The sequence below is a fragment of the Bombina bombina genome, chromosome 10 (assembly GCF_027579735.1).
Source record: "Bombina bombina isolate aBomBom1 chromosome 10, aBomBom1.pri, whole genome shotgun sequence".
NCBI classification, from domain to species: domain Eukaryota; kingdom Metazoa; phylum Chordata; class Amphibia; order Anura; family Bombinatoridae; genus Bombina; species Bombina bombina.
The window spans coordinates 33,673,314-33,696,050 of record NC_069508.1 but is presented as its reverse complement, the minus strand read 5'-3'; the positions used below and the strand labels follow the sequence as shown (position 1 = coordinate 33,696,050).

Here is a 22,737-nt window from a genome sequence, read left to right as displayed (position 1 = left end):
ACAGAGATAGTCTGCCCCCTACGCGATACGGTGACGGATCGGGGGCCATACCTTCATGCCGACTTTGTCTCTGCGGGCTCCTTGCTCTGCTTGGTCTTGTTCGGAGAGTTAGCTGGCTTCCAAGATCCCTTGGACTGCTCAGTCTTCCCAGCAGGCTGCTGGCGTTGAGACTTGTCCGAACGAAAGGGATGAAAAGTAAAGCCCTTAGGCTTGCGAAAGGAAAGCACCCTTGCCTCCTGTGGCCATGGATATGATAGAGTCAAGGCCAGGACCAAAAAAGGACTTTCCCTTGAAATGGAAGGGATAGTAATCTAAACTTGGAAGTCATGTCAGCAGACCACGACTTTAACCACAGAGCCCTAAGGGCTAAAACAGAGAAACCTGTCTTAGCATTCAGGCGAATAACCTGCATATTTGCACCACAGATAAAGGAATTTGCGACCCTTAAGGCCTTAATTTTTTCTTGTATCTCTTCGAGGGGAGTCTCCACCTCGACCATAGCTGACAATGCATCACACCAATAGGTAGCCGCTCCAGACACCGCAGTGATCGCCGCTGCCGGTTGGACAACAAACCCTATGAGTTGGAACATCTTTTTCAACATGGATTCCAACTTTTTATCCACGGGCTTTGAACGACGAACTATCCTCGAGGGGAATAGTCATGCGCTTAGCGAGTGTGGAGATCGCTCCATTCACTTTAGGAATAGCCCCCTATAGCTCAAGCTGAGAGTCCGGAATGGGGAAAAGCTTTTTAAAAGAGGTAGAAGGAGAAAAGGACGAACCCAGCTTCTCCCACTCACTTTTAATAATCATAGCCATCTTCACAGGGACTGGTAAGGTCTGAGGCACCACCCTGTCAATAATCATAGCCATCTTAACGGGGACTGATAAGGTCTGAGGCACCACCCTGTCCTAGTAAACCCTATCTAGTTTAGGGATCGAAGGTTCTTCCGAAAGTTTCGGTTCCAGAACCTCCAACGTAGCAAGTACTTCTTTCAGTAAAAAGCGCAAATGCTCCATCTTAGACTTAAAATCTGGCTAGACGCCGATTATGTCACAGAGAGAGCGCCCTCCGACGAGTCGGCTGCGTCCTCTTTGTCTGATAATCTCTCAGAGACATCCAATGGAGTATATGACGCCTGGGACGGAAAGCTATGCTTTTTCCTTCACTTACGCTTTGCAGGGCATGGTAGGGCATGGAAGGTTGCAGACACCGCCTCTTGCAACTTGGTAGCGAACTCTGGCGCCACGAGGCCCCTCCCGCAGGAGGATTAGTAGGGCCTTGGGGAGCTACATGTGTAATCAGAGATGAATGTTGGGAAGGCACCTCGCGGGACGGAGAACCCTCAGAGGTGGACGGCTCAGTAGTACTAAATATCCTATTCTTCTTAGATATTGTAATTTTATCAAAGCATGTGGAACACAGTTGAGCAGGCGGTTCAACCTGTACCTCCTCACAATAAACACAGGTATTAGATTTAATTAAAGAGGGAGTATCCTCTAACATATCAGAGTCCTCCATAGCTTGCACCTTTAATACGGACTGAGATAGATTAAATGGCACCTTTTTAGACCAATGGCTGGGGCACTCACCACCTCCTTTGACCCGGACCACAGAGAAACCGTTACGACTCCAGCAAATGCTGATCAGGAAAGAAGAAGTTGAAGAGGCCACACCCGGTCACATGGAGTGTCATGCAGGACTGCCCGTGCACTACAGAGAAAGCGCGCCAAAAATGGCCACCCCGATCTTCACCTAAGTGTTCACACATTGCTAGAGCCTCATCTCACACATGACATAGCATTAACACAATAAAGTAATTATGGTAATTATGCATAAATCCCCCACCTATTCAATAATCCCCTTTTCAGGGATATTAACCCTTGATTCTATCAGATAAAAGGAGACACACTGTGACCCTGTCTTCTTGCATTATCATATGTGTATAAATGAAACAATCTTACCAGAATCTATGCCGTGGAACAGGAACACGGCCCTACAAGTGTGACAAGTTAGTAGCATCGCTCCTGACATGGACTTGAGAGAATAAAGGCAGGCAGCGATACTCGTCGACGCTGATTGCCCAGGAGCTGTTAATATGAGTTGGGATGGTTTCGCAGAGACGACACTCCCTGCATCTCCGGACTCTAACTTTTATCCATGCTCTCACTGAGAGGCTGATAGGACTACTTAAAACTCCAGTCCCATTGCAAAGAGTACTACCCTCCATAAGAAACTATCTCGAACTTCTAACACTTCTCTGCCAACCTCCTGTGACAAAAGGCAAAGAATTACTGGGGGATGAGGGGAGTGGGGGAGGTATTTAAGCCTTTGGCTGGGGTGTCTTTGCCTCCTCCTGGTGGCCAGGTTCTTATTTCCCACAAGTAATGAATGAAGCAGTAGACTCTCCTCCCATTAAGATGGAAATATAAGTTTCAAATTTCCAATAAGCAAAAACTTAACCTAGTAATTGCCCTGCTTGTATGCTTTTATATGAGTTAGATTTAAGTTTTAGCCCCTGTATTAAAATGGAAAACAAAATACATGCATGCAAATGCGCACACAAATACACAATGAAAAAGTATAAAGTGATGTTGATATAACTGATAACAGGCACAGTTACTACATTTTTGTAAAATAAATATATATATATATATATATATATATATATATATACAGTGGGGCAAAAAAGTATTTAGTCAGCCACCAATTGTGCAAGTTCTCCCACTTAAGAAGATGAGAGAGGCCTGTAATTTTCATCATAGGTATACCTCAACTATGAGAGACAAAATGTGGAAACAAATCCAGACAATCACATTGTCTGATTTGGAAAGAATTTATTTGCATATTATGGTGGAAAATAAGTATTTGGTCACCTACAAACAAGCAAGATTTCTGGCTCTCACAGACCTGTATCTTCTTCTTTAAGAGGCTCCTCTGTCCTCCACTCATTACCTGTATTAATGGCACCTGTTTGAACTTGTTATCAGTATAAAAGACACCTGTCCACAACCTCAAACAGTCACACTCCAAACTCCACTATGGTGAAGACCAAAGAGCTGTCGAAGGACATCAGAAACAAAATTGTAGACCTGCACAAGGCTGGGAAGACTGAATCTGCAATAGGCAAGCAGCTTGGTGTGAAGAAATCAACTGTGGGAGCAATAATTAGAAAATGGAAGACATACAAGACCACTGATAATCTCCCTCGATCTGGGGCTCCACGCAAGATCTCACCCCGTGGGGTCAAAATGATCACAAGAACGGTGAGCAAACATCCCAGAACCACACAGGGGGACCTAGTGAATGACCTGCAGAGAGCTGGGACCAACGTAACAAAGGCTACCATCAGTAACACACTAAGCCGCCATGGACTCAGATCCTGCAGTGCCAGACGTGTCCCCCTGCTTAAGCCAGTACATGTCCGGGCCCATCTGAAGTATGCTAGAGAGCATTTGGATGATCCAGAAGCGGATTGGGAGAATGTCATATGGTCAGATGAAACCAAAGTAGAACTGTTTGGTAGAAACACAACTCATCATGTTTGGAGGAGAGAGAATGCTGAGTTGCAACCAAAGAACGCCATACCTACTGTGAAGCATGGGGGTGGCAACATCATGCTTTGGGGCTGCTTCTCTGCAAAGGGAACAGGACGACTGATCCGTGTACATGAAAGAATGAATGGGGCCATGTATCGTGAGATTTTGAGTGCAGACCTCCTTCCATCAGCAAGGGCATTGAAGATGAAACATGGCTGGGTCTTTCAGCATGACAATGATCCCAAACACACCGCCCGGGCAACAAATGAGTTGCTTCGTAAGAAGCATTTCAAGGTCCTGGAGTGGCCTAGCCAGTCTCCAGATCTCAACCCCATTGAAAACCTTTGGAGGGAGTTGAAAGTCCGTGTTGGCCAGCGACAGCCCCAAAACATCACTGCTCTAGAGAAGATCTGCATGCAGGAATGGGCCAACATACCAGCAACAGTGTGTGACAACCTTGTGAAGACTTACAGAAAACGTTTGACCTCTGTCATTGCCAACAAAGGATATATAACAAAGTATTGAGATGAACTTTTGATATTGACCAAATATTATTTCCACCATAATATGCAAATAAATTCTTTCCAAATCAGACAATGTGATTGTCTGGATTTGTTTCCACATTTTGTCTCTCATGGATGAGGTATACCTATGATGAAAATGACAGGCCTCTCTCATCTTCTTAAGTGGGAGAACTTGCACAATTGGTGGCTGACTAAATACTTTTTTGCCCCACTGTATATATATATATATATATATATATATATATATATATATATATATATATATATATATACATACACTATCTTCTTACCTGCTAATCTTTTATTTACACGGTTATGACGCTCCCACAGCCATGTGATCGCACTATCTAAGGAGCGCACGCTCCTCATGGATTCTGCCGCCATTTCTTCAAAATGCCCTGCACACTCCGTGCAGCCAAAGAAATGCTGCACATAACCTCGCATTGCTTGCAGTACCTCCTGTGGGGCTAAGGTAGAAAAACAGAGCTGTCAGCAAATTATATTCCACCATTTAATGAACATAATATACATCTGATCCAATCTGGATATTTAAAACTACAAAACGTATAACCTGCGTAAATTGCAGTCCCAGTAAAATAAATGAGCAGATTTATTAAGGAATTATTTATTATAAAACTTTTGCTAAAACTCCAAAAGGTCACCAATAAAATTAACACAAGGAGTTGCAGTCATAATCACAACTTTTTTAAGATTTAAAATACTTTTTATTGTTTATTTCCTTAACGACAGGCAAACCCTGTACGCTGACATCTCTCTAGTGCAACCTATAATTTAAATGGATATCAGGGCAACGATAAACAGTGTTCATATTACAAGCTGAAAGTTATAGGTTGCGCTGGAGCGAAAGCTAAAACTGTGCCAGAATATTTAGCGTAACTTGAGTCCTGAAGTAAAGTGTAAGGGTTAAAAAAAGTTTCACAATACACATCCAAAACAAATTAATATAAACTATTATACACCTATATACCAATATTTAATAAACAAAAAAGTTTTTAATATTGTTAAAAATGTCTTAAAAGGGTAAAAAAGGGATATGGTATATGGCAGAGTGTTTCATTGGAATATATATATACATACACACACACATATATAGATATAAACAGATATATATACATACACACACACATATATAGATATAAACAGATATATATACATACACACACACATATATAGATATAAACAGATATATATACATACACACACACATATATATATATATCCATACACACACACATATATAGATATAAAACAGATAAATATACATACACACACACATATATAGATATAAACAGATATATATACATACACACACACATATATAGATATAAACAGATATATATTCATACACACACACATATATAGATATAAACAGATATATATACATACACACACACATATATAGATATAAAACAGATAAATATACATACACACACACATATATAGATATAAACAGATATATATACATACACACACACATATATAGATATAAACAGATATATATACATACACACACACATATATAGATATAAACAGATATATATACATACACACACACATATATAGATATAAACAGATATATATACATACACACACACATATATAGATATAAAACAGATAAATATACATACACACACACATATATAGATATAAACATATATATATACATACACACACACACATATATAGATATAAACAGATATATATACATACACACACACATATATAGATATAAACAGATATATATACATACACACACACATATATAGATATAAAACAGATAAATATACATACACACACACATATATAGATATAAACAGATATATATACATACACACACACACATATATAGATATAAACAGATATATATATACATACACACACACATATATAGATATAAACAGATATATATACATACACACACATATATAGATATAAAACAGATAAATATACATACACACACATATATAGATAAACAGATATATATACATACACACACATATATAGATAAACAGATATATATACATACACACACACATATATAGATATAAAACAGATAAATATACATACACACACACATATATAGATATAAACATATATATATACATACACACACACACATATATAGATATAAACAGATATATATACATACACACACACATATATAGATATAAACAGATATATATACATACACACACACATATATAGATATAAAACAGATAAATATACATACACACACACACATATATAGATATAAACAGATATATATACATACACACACACACATATATAGATATAAACAGATATATATATACATACACACACACATATATAGATATAAACAGATATATATACATACACACACATATATAGATATAAAACAGATAAATATACATACACACACATATATAGATATAAAACAGATAAATATACATACACACACATATATAGATAAACAGATATATATACATACACACACACATATATAGATATAAAACAGATAAATATACATACACACACACATATATAGATATAAACAGATAAATATACATATACACACACACACATATACACACACACATATATAGATATAAACAGATAAATATACATATACACACACTTTTTGTCAAATACCTTGAAACATGCAATATAATTTTTAATGGTTTTAACAGAAATACTTGAAATTCCTATGTTCCTAACTTAGAAAAATGCTCTTTTTATTTATTTATATATATTAACATAAATAGGTATAGATATATATTTAAAAAAAAGATATATATATGTTTAAAAATAAAAATAAAATTTCTTCTATGTGAAGGGCATAGGAAAGTACAGTATTCCTAATGCACCTTCCGCTTTAGCGCAGTTGATCTAGCTCACTGTTGGTTTAGCGCACAAGAGATAACTAATAAGGATTTCTTCAGCACGCTACATAGAAGTCTATGGGGAGGAGGATTTAGTGTGGTTGCAATACCTGAAATCCTGAAGTTAGCGCTCCTCTGTATTTTACTCATACGCTACCTTTTTACCATCAACTTATAATATGCATGCTAACCCGGCAGCACTCATTTTTTACTTTGAGCTCAGTTAGTACCCAAGCGGAAAAAATATTAGCACCCAAAGTGTGTAAACAATGGCTACACGGAACGTAGCAAAAGTAGAACAACTATTTTACATGGTTTAATGTTACAGGAATAGAGGATATTGCTAAATTTTTCAACTACACATATTTAAACAACTTCAACATTTTTAATGTCCCTTTAACACCCTAATAAAGGCTTGTACAAGTGTCCAAACAAATACATCTCTTATACGTTTCTCCTGAGATAAGCATGGCAAGAAAATATCACGTTTCCTTCTAGTCATATTTAGCATGGAGCCATCTTTCTTGTTGGCCAGGTACAAAATGCATTTTAATAACTGGTATCTACCATAGTGATTTGTATTTCTGCTTTTGTTTCCTACTAAAGGAACCACAAAACCCTTGGCTCCTGTGCATATCAGTAAAGTGAGTGGTTGTAGAGAGACATTCTAATAAAAATGTTCAAGTATCCATGAAATAAATATGCAGTAAAAGTTGCTCACAGTTAAATTTAAAACGATTTACCAGTGTCACGTGTGCACTTGCTGCTAATGCTGATTGGCTGACAGGTACTTCCTGCTAATGGTCACTGGCTGACAGGTTCTTCCTGCTAATGCTCATTGGCTGACAGGTACTTCCTGCTAATGCTCATTGGCTGACAGGCACTTCCTGCTAATGCTCACTGACTGAAAGGCACTTCCTGCTAATGCTCATTGGCTGACATGTAATTCCTGCTAATGGTCACTGGCTGACAGGTTCTTCCTGCTAATGCTCATTGGCTGACAGGTACTTCCTGCTAATGCTCATTGGCTGACAGGCACTTCCTGCTAATGCTCACTGACTGAAAGGCACTTCCTGCTAATGCTCACTGACTGACAGGCACTTCCTGCTAATGGTCATTGGCTGACAGGTACTTCCTGCTAATGCTCATTGGCTGACAGGTACTTCCTGCTAATGCTCATTGGCTGACAGGTACTTCCTGCTAATGCTCATTGGCTGACAGGTCCTTCCTGCTAATGCTCACTGGCTGACAGGTACTTCCTGCTAATGCTCATTAGCTGACAGGTACTTCCTGCTAATGCTCACTGACTGAAAGGTACTGTACTTCCTGCTAATGCTCATTGGCTGACAGGCACTTCCTGCTAATGCTCACTGACTGAAAGGTACTTCCTGCTAATGCTCATTGGCTGACATGTACTTCCTGCTAATAGTCACTGACTGAAAGGTACTTCCTGCTAATGCTCATTGGCTGACAGGTACTTCCTGCTAATGGTCACTGACTGAAAGGTACTTCCAGCTAATGGTCATTGGCTGACAGGTACTTCCTGCTAATGCTCATTGGCTGACAGGTACTTCCTGCTAATGCTCATTGGCTGACAGGTACTTCCTGCTAATGCTCATTGGCTGACAGGTCCTTCCTGCTAATGCTCACTGGCTGACAGGTACTTCCTGCTAATGCTCATTAGCTGACAGGTACTTCCTGCTAATGCTCACTGACTGAAAGGTACTGTACTTCCTGCTAATGCTCATTGGCTGACAGGCACTTCCTGCTAATGCTCACTGACTGAAAGGTACTTCCTGCTAATGCTCATTGGCTGACATGTACTTCCTGCTAATAGTCACTGACTGAAAGGTACTTCCTGCTAATGCTCATTGGCTGACAGGTACTTCCTGCTAATGGTCACTGACTGAAAGGTACTTCCAGCTAATGTTCATTGGCTGATAGATTCTTCCTGCTAATGCTCATTGGATGACAGGTACTTCCTGCTAATGCTCATTGGCTGATAGATTCTTCCTGCTAATGCTCATTGGCTGTCCGGTACCTCCTGCTAATAATCATTGGCTGACAGGTACTTCCTGCTAATGCTCATTGGCTGACAGGTACTTTCTGCTAATGCTCATTGGCTGACAGGTCCTTCGTGCTAATCGTCATTGGCTAATAGGTACTTCCTGCTAATGGTCATTGGCTCACAGGTACTTTCTGCTAATGGTCACTGGCTGACAGGTACTTCCTGCTAATGCTCAATGGCTAAAAGATTCTTCCTGCTAATACTCATTGGCTGATAGATTCTGCCTGCTAATTCTCATTGGCTGACAGGTACTTCCTGCTAATACTCATTGGCTGATAGATTATTCCTGCTAATGCTCATTGGCTGACAGGTACTTCCTGCTGATGCTCATTGACTGATCTGTACATCCTGCTAATGCTCTTTTGCTGGAAGTTACTTTTTGATAATGCTAATTGTCTGACACCTATTTCCTGCTAATGCTCACTGGCTGACATATTCTCCCTGTTAATGCTAATTGGCTGACAGGTACTTCCTGGTAATGTTCATTGGCTGACAGGTACTTCCTGGTAATGTTCATTGGCTGACAGGTACTTCCTGGTAATGCTCATTGGCTGACTGTTACTTCTTGCTAATGCTGATTGAGCCACTAAACATTAGTAGAACACAACTACAAGCCAATACAACTGGTATTAGTTTATTTTCACCTTTAAAAAATGTTTGCATCACATTTTTTCAAGAAAAAAAAATCATCATGTTTAGATGCTGCTCGTTCATGAGGATGACAGTAGAGAGCACGTTGTATCTTCACGTGGTACTCACCAGACCTGGCCAGCCCTTGCCGCGACAGATCAGACGCCTGCACAGTTAGTAGGTGAAAGAGAGTCCAGAGAGAACAGGGAAATCCCCGGAATTCAGGCTTAGAGCCCTGACACCAAACATAGTTCACGTCCGGAGCCATCACAGCACGCAGCGGCTTTGGCTAGGCAGAGAATATGAAAAAGGGAGACACACATTACACAAAGAGACAATTTACAAGATATACAACAGATCTGCTGCACTTCATAAACCTTGTGACGTCGGAAAGAGACATTAACCCCTTCACGTCCTTAGGACGTTCCATGATGTACTAACTGCGCTGGGCTTTAGTGCCGTTAAGACGCCATGGAACATCCTAGCCGTTTGGCTGTCGTGAAGCCATAGACACTTGCTAAATGGGATTGTGGGCTGGAGGGTGTGTCTAGCGTCATAGGCACTCCTCCCTGACCCGATCCCATCACGCGTTCACATGAACAATCCTGTGTATTCCATTTTTACTTATGTGTTTACAAATAAGTCCCGGCAGAAAAGGGTTAAACAACAACATTAAAAATATACAAATTAATTGAAAGATCACAATTTAAACCTGTTCAACATGTTTGGCGAACAAAATGTTAAAGGGACAGTCAGGTCAAAATTATACTTTCATGATTCAGATAGAGAAGCAATTTTAATCAACTTTCTAATTTACTCCTATTATCAATTTTTCTTCGTTCTGATATCTATATTTAAAAAAGCAAGAATGTACGCTTAGGAGTCTAAATGTAGCCACCAATCAGCAAGTTCCTAAGCTTACATTCTTGCTTTTTCAAATAAAGATACCAAGAGAACGAAGAAAAATTGATAATAGGAATAAATTAGAAAGTTTCTTAAAATGGCTGCTCTATCTGAATCATGAAAGTTTAATTTTGACTAGACTGTCCCTTTAAGTTAAAGGGTCGTGAAACCCTAAATGTTTCTTTTGTGTTTCAGATAGAACATACAATATAAACAACTTTCCAATTTACTTCTGTTATCTCATTTGTTTCATTCTCTTGAGGTCTTTGTTGACGGAGCAGTAATGCACTACTGGGCGATAGCTGAACACACCAAGTGAAACAATGACAAGAGGCATATATGTGCAGTCACCAATAAGCAGCTAGCTCCCCAGTAGTGTGTGCTACTGCTCCTGAGCTTACCTAGGTATACTGTTCAACAAAGGATACCAAAAGAACAAAGCAAATTAGATTACAAAAAGTAAATTGGGAAGTTGTTTAAAATTGCATGCTTTATCATAAAAGGTTAATGTTGATGTTACTACGGCTTTAAAGATTTTTATTTTATTTTTGTAAATATTTTCTTTACGAAGTGCATGTTTGTGCACAATTAATCTCTATAGGTAGAAGTTGCTGAGCAACAGGGACACATCCAACATGCAAAAATATGTTTATATATATATATAAATAAATATCTTATTGTATGCATCAAAGAAAAAAAATTACATTAAAGGGACAGTCTACAAAATAAGTGTTATTGTTTATAAAGATAGATAATCCCTTTATTACCCATCCCCCAGTTTTGCACTGAAAACACAGTTATATTAATATACTTTTTATCTCTTGTTTCTAAGCATCTTCTGACAGCCCCCTGATCACATGACTTTATCTATTGACTTGCATTTAAGCCAATTAGTGCTGTGGTGTTAGAATCCACAGGCGTGAGCACAATGATATCTATATGGCTCACATGAACCAGCTTCCCCTGATGTGAAAAGCTAATAAAAAACATGTAATTAAGGGGCTGTCTTTAGTGACTTAGAAACAGGCAGAAATGTATAAAATATATTAACATAACCATGTTTTTTGTGCAAAGCAGTGGAATGGGTAGTAAGGCATTATCTATCTTTTTAAGCAATAATATATTTTTGTTTGGACTGTCCCTTTAATATCTCTCAAAATTTTCAGTTTACTTTAATTGCCAAATTTCTCTCTTGATAAAACCTGGGTACGACATGAAGACAAAATTAAGATTTCATGATTCACATAGAGAGTAACATTTAAAAAACCCACAACTTTCCAACAATATACCTCTTTGGTATACAGTAATTTGCTGAAATGGCAGCATACTGAGGTAGGCTCAGGAGCGTGTACGTGACTTGTGCACTATATGTATAACTGTTACAAACAGTGATACAAACATAGCTGCCATATGGTGTTTATGCCACATGCACACTTCTGCGCTTACCTCAGTTCCTTTCTATGAGAGCATACTAAGTTTCAGCAAGTTATACCAAGGGAAAAATGTGATTTTAAAAAATTACACTTTGTCAGAATCTTGTAAGTTCAATTTTGATTTGGAACTCTGTGCAATTAGACCAAATAATCATAATGAGTAACACATATCAGTAACATTTTCAGTACAATTATCAAACACCCTGAAAATGGCTGAAAAGACATGTGTGCCACACTAAGCCTACCTAAGTAGGCTCTCATGGAAAGGCACGTGCACCACACTAAACCTACCTCAGTATGTTCTCATGAAAAGACATGTGTGCCACACTAAGCCTACCTAAGTAGGCTCTCATGGAAAGGCACGTGCACCACACTAAACCTACCTCAGTATGTTCTCATGAAAAGACATGTGTGACACACTAAGCCTACCTCAGTATGCTCTCATGGAAAGGCACGTGCACCACACTAAACCTACCTCAGTATGTTCTCATGAAAAGACGTGTGACACACTAAGCCTACCTCCGTATGCTCTCATGGAAAGACTGTAGTTTTTACATTGCTTTAAAGCACTGAGAAGCTACTGGTAAACCACACAATAATTGTTGTTGTTTTTTTAAAGGGACAGTCTAGTCAAAATTAAATTTTCATGATTCGGATAGAACAGCCATTTTAACAAACTTTCTAATTTACTCCTATTATCAATTTTTCTTCGTTCTCTTGGTATCTTTATTTGAATGTAAGCTTATGAGCCGGCCCATTTTTGGTTCAGAACCCTGGGTAGCGCTCACTGATTGGTGGCTGCATTTAAACACCAACCAGAAAGTGCTGGATCAAAAATGGGCTGACTCCTAAGCTTACATTGTTGCCTTTTCTAATAAAGATACCAAGAGAGCGAATACAAATCGATAATAGGAATAAATTAGAAAGTTGCTTAAAATTGCATGCTCTATCTGAATCATGAACGTTTAATTTTGACTAGACTGTCCCTTTAAGGTATTGTGTTGACCTCAATGACCTCCAAAAGAATAAAATAAACTAGAAATGTGCAATTGTTTCATTATTCAGCATTTTTTAGCAAAACGAATGTTGAAAATGGCTGCGGTCTGTGGTATTGGGCTAAGTTTGGTGCCTTTATTTTTTTTTTAGTAAAAGTGCAACTCACAAATATATTTATATTTGCACAAATATTTGTGTGTTGCGATTATACTTTAATAAATTTAGAGCTAAAATTAGCCCAATAATGAAAAAAATGCAATTCCCTAGAATAAACACCCTGATATCTTCGAATAATAATACTGATACTTTAGACTACATATTTTTATTGATATAAAGGCAAACTGAGCTCACACAGTAAATATATCTGGAGGGAACAGTAGAAATGCGGGGGGGGGGGGGTTATACCTGGTTTTTGTTGTTTAACACATCTTCAAAGTCATCGTACAAAACGGTTTTGCCGGCTTGTTTACGAAGCCAGATACCGACTGTAAACAGAAGTGTCCGAAGCATGGGGCGTGCAGGGAAAAACTGAGAGAGAAAGGAGAAGAATTACCTCTAACAACACAGAATAACAAAGAAAACAAACATATAAAATAGTTTTCCCCAATTGCTGGATTAAAAAGATACAAAAGGAGATTTATTTGTTGCATCTAAGAGAGACCACTTAAAATATATTAGAATTTTTGTAAAATGGATTCTCCTTTATTGAGAAAGGAAAACTATGGTTTTATGCTTGAGCTCGTGCACAGTCTATAAGGCCTAGTGGTACTTGCACCTCCTGTTTAACCCCTTAATGACACGGATGTACCCTGTTTTCAGCCCTGTAAAAGTGCGGGTCTCGCTGACAGCAGCAAGACAGGCTGTGAGAGCCGCACTATTTAACCCCTAGAGTGAAAATTAAAGCACGTGTACATCAGATGTCATTAAGAAGTTAAATAAACCTCTAACTTGTATAAAAAGTGCTCTTTCATTTACATGATAGATTTTTTTGCAGTTTAAAAAGGGACAGGAAATACAAAAAAAAATCATGATTTGCATAGAATTTACAATTTTGAACAACGTTCCAATTTACTTCTATCAAATTTGCTTCATTCTCTTGTTATCCTTTGATGAACAAACATCAGTGCACTACTGGCAGCTAGCTGAACACATCTAGTTGATTTTTTTTTAACATTTGAAACAAACTATATATCTGTTACATTAAGGATATGTGAAACAAATGCAACATTAAATTAAGTCTTTTTTTCAGTGTGTAGTGTATTTTAAACCCATTTCAAAATGTTATATTTAACAATCAGATGAGTTTCTGGGTAAAAGGAAGGGAAATTACTGCAATGGCTCCCTCTAGTGGTGATCTTTTATGTTTCCAAAGATCAGAAATAAGCTTATTTGAAGTTTGGTTAAAGACTTCCTGTGTATCTTACAAGGATATTGAAAGGTCAGTAAACTAAAAAAAATAATAAATCTGCCCCTGAGCCACTTAGCTAAGCAGTAAAACCGGGGCAAAATAATGGCACCTTTTCATCATTTTTATTTTTTTTTAAACTGATGAAGGTGAAGTTTATTTTTAGTGATGGTAAATCCTATCTTTTCAAAAACACTAGATAAAAAAACCTTAATCAAACACTTAAAGGGACAGTATACTGTAAAATAGTTTTTCCCTTAATGTGTTTACAATTGCTTTTTTTACCAACTGCAGAGTAAAAAATGTATGAAAATTAGCTTTTTAAGGTTTATTTCTGTATATTAAAGCTCTGATTTTGTGTTTTGAAGCCACAGCCTAATAAAATAGGTTGAGCTTGTAGGTATAATCAGATCTCATTACTTTATCACATTGTGTACATATACATGTGTCTTTATCTTATATATGTAGGTATAATCAGATCTCATTACTTTATCACATTGTGTACATATACCTGTGTCTTTATCTTATATCTGTAGGTATAATCAGATCTCATTACTGTATCACATTGTGTACATATACCTGCTTCTTTATCTTATATCTGTAGGTATAATCAGATTGCATTACTTTATCACATTGAGTACATATACCTGCTTCTTTATCTTATATCTGTAGATATAATAAGATCTCATTACTATATCACATTGTGTACACATACCTGCTCCTTTATCTTATATCTGTAGGTATAATCAGATCTCATTATTTTATCACATTGTGTACATATACCTGCTTCTGTATCTTATATCTGTAGGTATAATCAGATCTCATTACTGTATCACATTGTGTACATATACATGTGTCTGTATGTTATATCTGTAGGTATAATCAGATCTCATTACTTTATCACATTGTGTACATATACCTGTGTCTGTATCTTATATCTGTAGGTATAATCAGATCTCATTACTGTATCACATTGTGCACATATACCTGCTTCCTTATCTTATATCTGTCCTTAAAACAATCACCAATACTTTGAGAGAACAATGGAAAATCAACATTTTATTACCTTATTTCTGCTTTATCACACTGGGAGTGTAATTTCTTCTGCTGGCTATGTTTACAAAGCTTATCTATAGCTGGTACGCGCGGCCACAAACTTTCAGAATAGGTGGGGATACCACATGCTAAATTAACAATTTCAAATGCCAATATAAGGGTAAAGGAGCTACTTGTAAACAATTTAATACACTCCAGCAGGTAAAGTGGATCATTGGGAACAAATTAAAAGGGGAGAAAATTTTTGAGTAAACTGTCCCTTTAAAGCTAGATTAAAAGTGGCTGGTTATTAGCGCTTATAAAATTAACCAGAGATCAGATATCTGGTTATTTTCTAAATGTGACTCAAATGTCCCCAAAATACTGTCTAGTGCACTCAAACAATTTTTTAAAAAAGACATGGTTTTATTGGATAATGTACAAGGCACAAACTTAAAATATAGACATTAAAGGGACACTGAACCCAAAAAAATTTCTTTCATGATTCAGACAGAGCATGTAATTTTAAGCAACTTTCTAATTTACTCCTATTATCAATTTTTCTTAATTCTCTTGCTATCTTTATTTGAAAAAGGCATCTAAGCTTTTTTTGGTTCAGAACTCGTGACAGCACTTGTTTATTGGTGGATAAATGTATCCACAAATCAGCAAGGACAACCCAGGATGTTCACTAAAAATGGGCCGGCATCTAAACTTACATTCTTGCATTTCAAATACAGATACCAAGAGAATGAAGAAAATTTGATAATAGGCGTATATTAGAAAGTTGCTTAAAATGTCATGCTCTATCTGAATCACGAAAGAAAAACTTTGGGTTCAGTGTCCCCTTAACAATTCTGAAGTAGGAAGGGCTGGGTACATCAATCGCATCATAGCATCAAGACTGGCCGTAAGGATCCGGTAGTCCGACAGGAAAACCCCGACAACAGTAAGATACCAAGATAAGCATCTACTTATTTTTTTTTCTTTTCTCCCTGTTTTTCTATTACCTCATTAACCAATTCTTTCTTACTATTTTCAAAAGGCATTCTTCAAACAGAAAAAGTAACATTACTTACCCATTGTATGTATCATTCTGGTCCTATCTATTTAAGGGACCAACCCAAATTGCCAATATGATCTTTAATCAAGATGTATTATAGACATTGGTTTATATATATGGTTAAAGGGACACTGAGCCCAAATTTTTTTCTTTCGTGATTCAGATAGAGCATGCAATTTTAAGCAATTTTCTAATTTACTCATATTATCAATTTTTCTTTGTTCTCTTGCTATCTTTATTTAAAAAAGAAGGCATCTAAGCTAAGGAGCCAGCAAATTGTTTGTTCAGAACCATGGACAGCACTAGTATATTGGTACTGTCCAATCAGCAAGGACAACACAGTTTGTTCACCAAAAATGGGCCGGCATCTAAACTTACATTCTTGCTTTTCAAATAAACATACAAAGAGAATGAAGAAAATGTGATAATAGGAGTAAATTAGAAAGTTGTTTAAAATTTCTGCTCTATCTGAATCACGAAAGAAAAAAATTGGGTTCAGTATCCCTTTAAGATTATCTAATACATCTGTTATAAAATACAAAGCTACGTATTTATATGTATCTAAAGGTTATGTAACCATATTATTGGGTAAATCTCAATGCCTGTTTATATTGCTGGATTGTCACTTACTGTCTTTAGTTCTTTCTTTTGACAAAAATGTAATAAAAACAATGTCAACCTAAAATACTGTCTAGTGTAGTTTATTACAAAATAAAAATAATATAATTTTTATTTTTTAATAAATTTACTGCACTAGCCAGTATTTTGGGGATAAAGTTAGCAGGTGTGGGGTGTTAGAAAATAAAAACGGCACTGAAAAGAACATTGCAGTCTAGGGGAATGTGTGTTACCAGTAAATATATACACTCACCGGCCACTTTATTAGGTACACCTGTTCAATTGCTTGGTAACACAAATTGCTAATCAGCCAATCACATGGCAGCAACTCAATGCATTTAGGCATCTAGACGTGGTGAAGACGACTTGCTGAAGTTCAAACCAAGCATCAGAATGGGGATTTAAGTGACTTTTGAACGTGACATGGTTGTTGGTGCCAGACGGGCTGGTCTGAGCATTTCAAAAACTACTGATCTACTGAGATTTTCACGCACAACTATCTCTAAGGTTTACAGAGAATGGTCTGAAAAAGAGAAAATATCCAGTGAGCTGCAGCTGTGTGGATGACAATGCCTTGTTGTTGTCAGAGGTCTGAGGAGAATGGGCAGACTGGTTTGAGATGATAGAAAGGCAACAGTAACTCAAATAACCACATTGTTACAACCAAGGTATGCAGAATACCATCACTGAACGCACAACACGTTGAACCTTGAAGCAGATGGGCTACAGCAACAGAAGACCACACCGGGTGCCACTCCTGTCAGCTAAGAACAGGAAACTGAGGCTACAATTCACACAGGCTCACCTTAATTGGACAATAGAAGATTGGAAAAAACGTTGCCTGGTCTGATGAGTCTCCATTTCAGCTGCAACATTCAGATGGTAGGGTCAGAATTTGGGGTAAACAACATGAAAGCATGAATCCATCCTGCCTTGTATCAACGGTTCAGGCTGGTGGTGGTGGTGTAATGCTGTGGGGGATATTTTTTCTTGGCACACTTTGGGCCCCTTAGTACCAATTGAACATCGCATAAACGCCACAGCCTACCAGAGTATTGTTGCTGACCATGTCCATCCCTGTATGACTACAGTGTACCCATCTCCTGAAGGCTACTTCCAGCAGGATAATGCACCATGTCACAAAGCTCAAAGCATCTTAAACTGGTTTCTTGAACATGACAATGAGGGCTGCAACTAAAGATTATTTTCATAATAGAATAATCGATCGATAATTTTTTCAATTAATCGACTAATCGGATAAAAATAAATAATATTTTTTTCCCTATATTTAAAATACAATCAACATACTGAATGTTACAAATATAAACTTCAGACTAAAACTTTACATTAATTTTTTAAGCAGCAGAATCAATTTTCATAATTAAGCAAAACCAAACCACAAACTGTTTCAAAGAGGTAGAACTAGAAAGAGGTAGACTATCACTGTTTATAACATTCTGTTCACTCTTTCAGAAACTTTGCATTGAAATGTAAAAATATCAACATGACCACGTGCTCCTGGCTGTGGCTGGCTCTCTTTTTGCAAGCCATGTTGCCTGCAGCAGAGAAGAGGTGCTCAGATGGTGATGAGGTGCCTGAGATGCATAAGTAGGGTTTTGCCAATTTCACCAAGGTGGGATATTTATCTTTGTAAGCTCCACCAATGCAAGGGGCCTCTTAAAAAAAGTAAGCCTGGACTTCATTCTAACATAAAAAATTATCTTGAATATCTATATGCAATGGTAAATAACCAGCTATAAGGTTAGGGGGAAAATATCTGCTCTTAAAATAATAGATTTATACTTAAGCCTTACACATTTATCTATACGGTACATATAATCAATAGCAAGCAACCCGCTAATTGTGCAAACAGATAAAAGATAAAAGTGCACATCAAATCAAATAATTCCCATCAATCTAGCGCTAGGTGTAAATAACAAGCTCAGCACTATGTCATGCAAAGCATAGTCCCAAATCACCTGATTTAATATAAACAATCCAAATGATGATTCCTATTATTTCTGGGTTGCACATAAGCCAGGGGTAGTTGTAAACTTATACTGTCCTGAAAAAAGTGAAAAGCAAACGTCTATAGACGTCCTTTAGGCTAAGGGCATAACCATAAAACACAATACCATGTGCAGGAGCTCATTGGAGTGAAGCAGCTGGTGTTGTGCACAGACCAACTAATTGCAAACCAACTAATTGATTATGAGATTCATGACAACTATTTTCATAATCGATTATTATTGATTATATCGATTAGTTGTTGCAGCTCTACCTGAACTCCAATGGCCTCCACAGTCACCAGATCTCAATCCAATAGAGCACCTTTGGGATGTGGTGGAACGGGAGATTCCCATTATGGATGTACAGCCAACAAATCTGCAGCAACTGCGTGATGCTATCATGTCAATATGGGCCAAAATGTCTGAGGAATGTTTCCAACACCTTGTTGAATCTATGCCATGAAGAATTAAGGCAGTTCTGAAGGCAAAAGGGGTCCAACCCGGTACTAGCAACGTGTACCTAATAAAGCGGAGGTGAGTGTATATTTATGTTGTGTTAGTACATATTTACACATAAATATAAATGTATATAATCATATATATTTACAATTTGCTGCCATCGCTGCACGACTTACCCCCTTCACTGCGCTAGTTCTCATGCCGTGTCTAACGGAATGAGAACGAGGCTCCCATTGGAGCCTACAGAAGGGCGCTCTTGTGAGCACAATGCGTCCCAGCAATGTGAATGCAAGGTCACGTTCGCATTGCGGCTAACTTGTAATACCAGCGCACATTTGCATGCGCTGGTATTACTCAGTGGAACGCAAATATAGCTTTCGTGAAAGCGATATTTTGTGCTTCACTTGTAATCTAGCTCTTTAAGTGATATTACATTATACATTTAGTGTCTCTTTAAAAACAAATCTGTGAATCTGGTCTGGTGACACAATACAGCATGTGCCGAGATATGATAAAGGCACCAGTCACTGTGATGTATGGGAAAAAAAACAAATGTGGCTTTACAAGTACATAGTGGTGAAAAGTAATATCTATCATTAATTCTCAGATCAACACAATAGACCACAGTTATCAAAACAGCGACATAACCTACCTAAACCGCCTCATAAGTAAACACATCAAACCAACACACTGATTGGCTAATGTTTATGTGTACACAGTTATCAATATAACATTGTAACCTACCTAAACCACCTTATAAATAAACACATCAAACCAACGCACTGATTGGCTAATGTTTATGTGTACACAGTTAACAATATAACACTGTAACCTACCTAAACCACCTTATAAATAAACACATCAAACCAATGCACTGATTGGCTAATGTTTATGTGTACCCAGTTATCAATATAACATTGTAACCTACCTAAACCACCTTATAAACACATCAAACCAATGCACTGAATAGGCAATGTTTATGTGTACATGTTAGCGTGTATAAGATAGCTCTTTATTTGCACATGTGAGCGCGTATAAGATAGCTCTTTATTTGCACATGTGAGCGCGTATAAGATTGCTCTTTATTTGCACACGTGAGCGCTTATAAGATAGCTCTTTATTTGCACACGTGAGCGCGTATAAGATAGCTCTTTATTTGCAACTGTGAGCGCTTATAAGATAGCTCTTAGTTTGCACACGTGAGCACGTATAAGATAGCTCTTTATCTGCACACGTGAGCGCTTATAAGATAGCTCTTTATTTGCACACGTGAGCACGTATAAGATAGCTCTTTATTTGCACACGTGAGCACGTATAAGATAGCTCTTTATTTGCACACGTGAGCACGTATAAGATAGCTCTTTATCTGCACACGTGAGCACGTATAAGATAGCTCTTTATTTGCACACATGAGCACGTATAAGATAGCTCTTTATATGCACACGTGAGCACGTATAAGATAGCTCTTTATTTGCACACGTGAGCGCTTATAAGATAGCTCTTTATTTGCACACGTGAGCACGTATAAGATAGCTCTTTATCTGCACACATGAGCGCTTATAAGATAGCTCTTTATCTGCACACGTGAGCACGTATAAGATAGCTCTTTATTTGCACACGTGAGCACGTATAAGATAGCTCTTTATTTGCACACGTGAGCGCTTATAAGATAGCTCTTTATTTGCACACGTGAGCACGTATAAGATAGCTCTTTATCTGCACACGTGAGCACATATAAGATTGCTCTTTATTTGCACACGTGAGCGCGTATAAGATTGCTCTTTATTTGCACACATGAGCGTGTATAAGATTGCTCTTTATTTGCACACGTAAGCGCTTATAAGATAGCTCTTTATTTGTACACGTAAGCACTTATAAGATAGCTCTTTATTTGCACACATAAGCGTGTAGAAGATTGCTCTTTATTTGCACACATAAGCATGCATAAGATTGCTCTTTATTTGTACACTTGAGCGCTTATAAGATAGCTCTTTATTTGCACACATAAGCGTGTATAAGATAGCTCTTTATTTCCACATGTGAGCGCGTATAAGATAGCTCTTTATTTGTACACGTGAGCGCTTATAAGATAGCTCTTTATTTGCACACATAAGCGTGTATAAGATTGCTCTTTATTTGCACACATAAGCATGTATAAGATTGCTCTTTATTTGTACACTTGAGCGCTTATAAGATAGCTCTTTATTTGCACACATAAGCATGTATAAGATTGTTCTTTATTTGTACACTTGAGCGCTTATAAGATAGCTTTTTATTTGCACACATAAGCGTGTATAAGATTGCTCTTTATTTGCACACATAATCATGTATAAGATTGCTCTTTATTTGTACACTTGAGCGCTTATAAGATAGCTCTTTATTTGCACACACACATAAGCGTGTATAAGATAGCTCTTTATTTGCACACATGAGCGCTTATAAGATAGCTCTTTATTTGCACACGTGAGCGCTTATAAGATAGCTCTTTATTTGCACACGTCAGCGCTTATAAGATTGCTCTTTATTTGCACACGTGAGCGCTTATAAGATAGCTCTTTATTTGCACACATGAGCGCTTAGAAGATAGCTCTTTATTTGCACACATGAGCGCTTAGAAGATAGCTCTTTATTTGCACACATGAGCGCGTATAAGATTGCTCTTTATTTGCACACGTGAGCGCTTATAAGATTGCTCTTTATTTGCACACGTGAGCGCTTATAAGATAGCTCTTTATTTGCGCACATGAGCGCTTATAAGATAGCTCTTTATTTGCACACATGAGCGCTTAGAAGATAGCTCTTTATTTGCACACATGAGCGCTTAGAAGATAGCTCTTTATTTGCACACATGAGCGCGTATAAGATTGCTCTTTATTTGCACACATGAGCGCTTATAAGATAGCTCTTTATTTGCACACATGAGCGCTTATAAGATAGCTCTTTATTTGCACACATGAGCGCTTATAAGATAGCTCTTTATTTGCACACATGAGCGCTTAGAAGATAGCTCTTTATTTGCACACATGAGCGCGTATAAGATTGCTCTTTATTTGCACACATGAGCGCTTATAAGATAGCTCTTTATTTGCACACATGAGCGCGTATAAGATTGCTCTTTATTTGCACACATGAGCGCTTATAAGATAGCTCTTTATTTGCACACATGAGCG

At 37.6% G+C, this 22,737-nt stretch overlaps 1 protein-coding gene across 1 annotated transcript in view; it reads right to left on the bottom strand.

Moving 5' to 3' along the window:
* QSOX1 (quiescin sulfhydryl oxidase 1) overlaps positions 1-22,737 on the bottom strand; it is a 108,876-nt gene that overhangs the window by 15,424 nt on the left and 70,715 nt on the right. The window contains exons 9-11 of the mRNA XM_053693942.1: positions 13,384-13,506; positions 9,776-9,935; positions 4,357-4,533 (exon numbers count right to left, since the gene is read on the bottom strand). Of these exons, the coding sequence (XP_053549917.1) occupies positions 4,357-4,533; positions 9,776-9,935; positions 13,384-13,506 (460 nt within the window). The remainder of the gene's footprint in view (positions 1-4,356; positions 4,534-9,775; positions 9,936-13,383; positions 13,507-22,737) is intronic.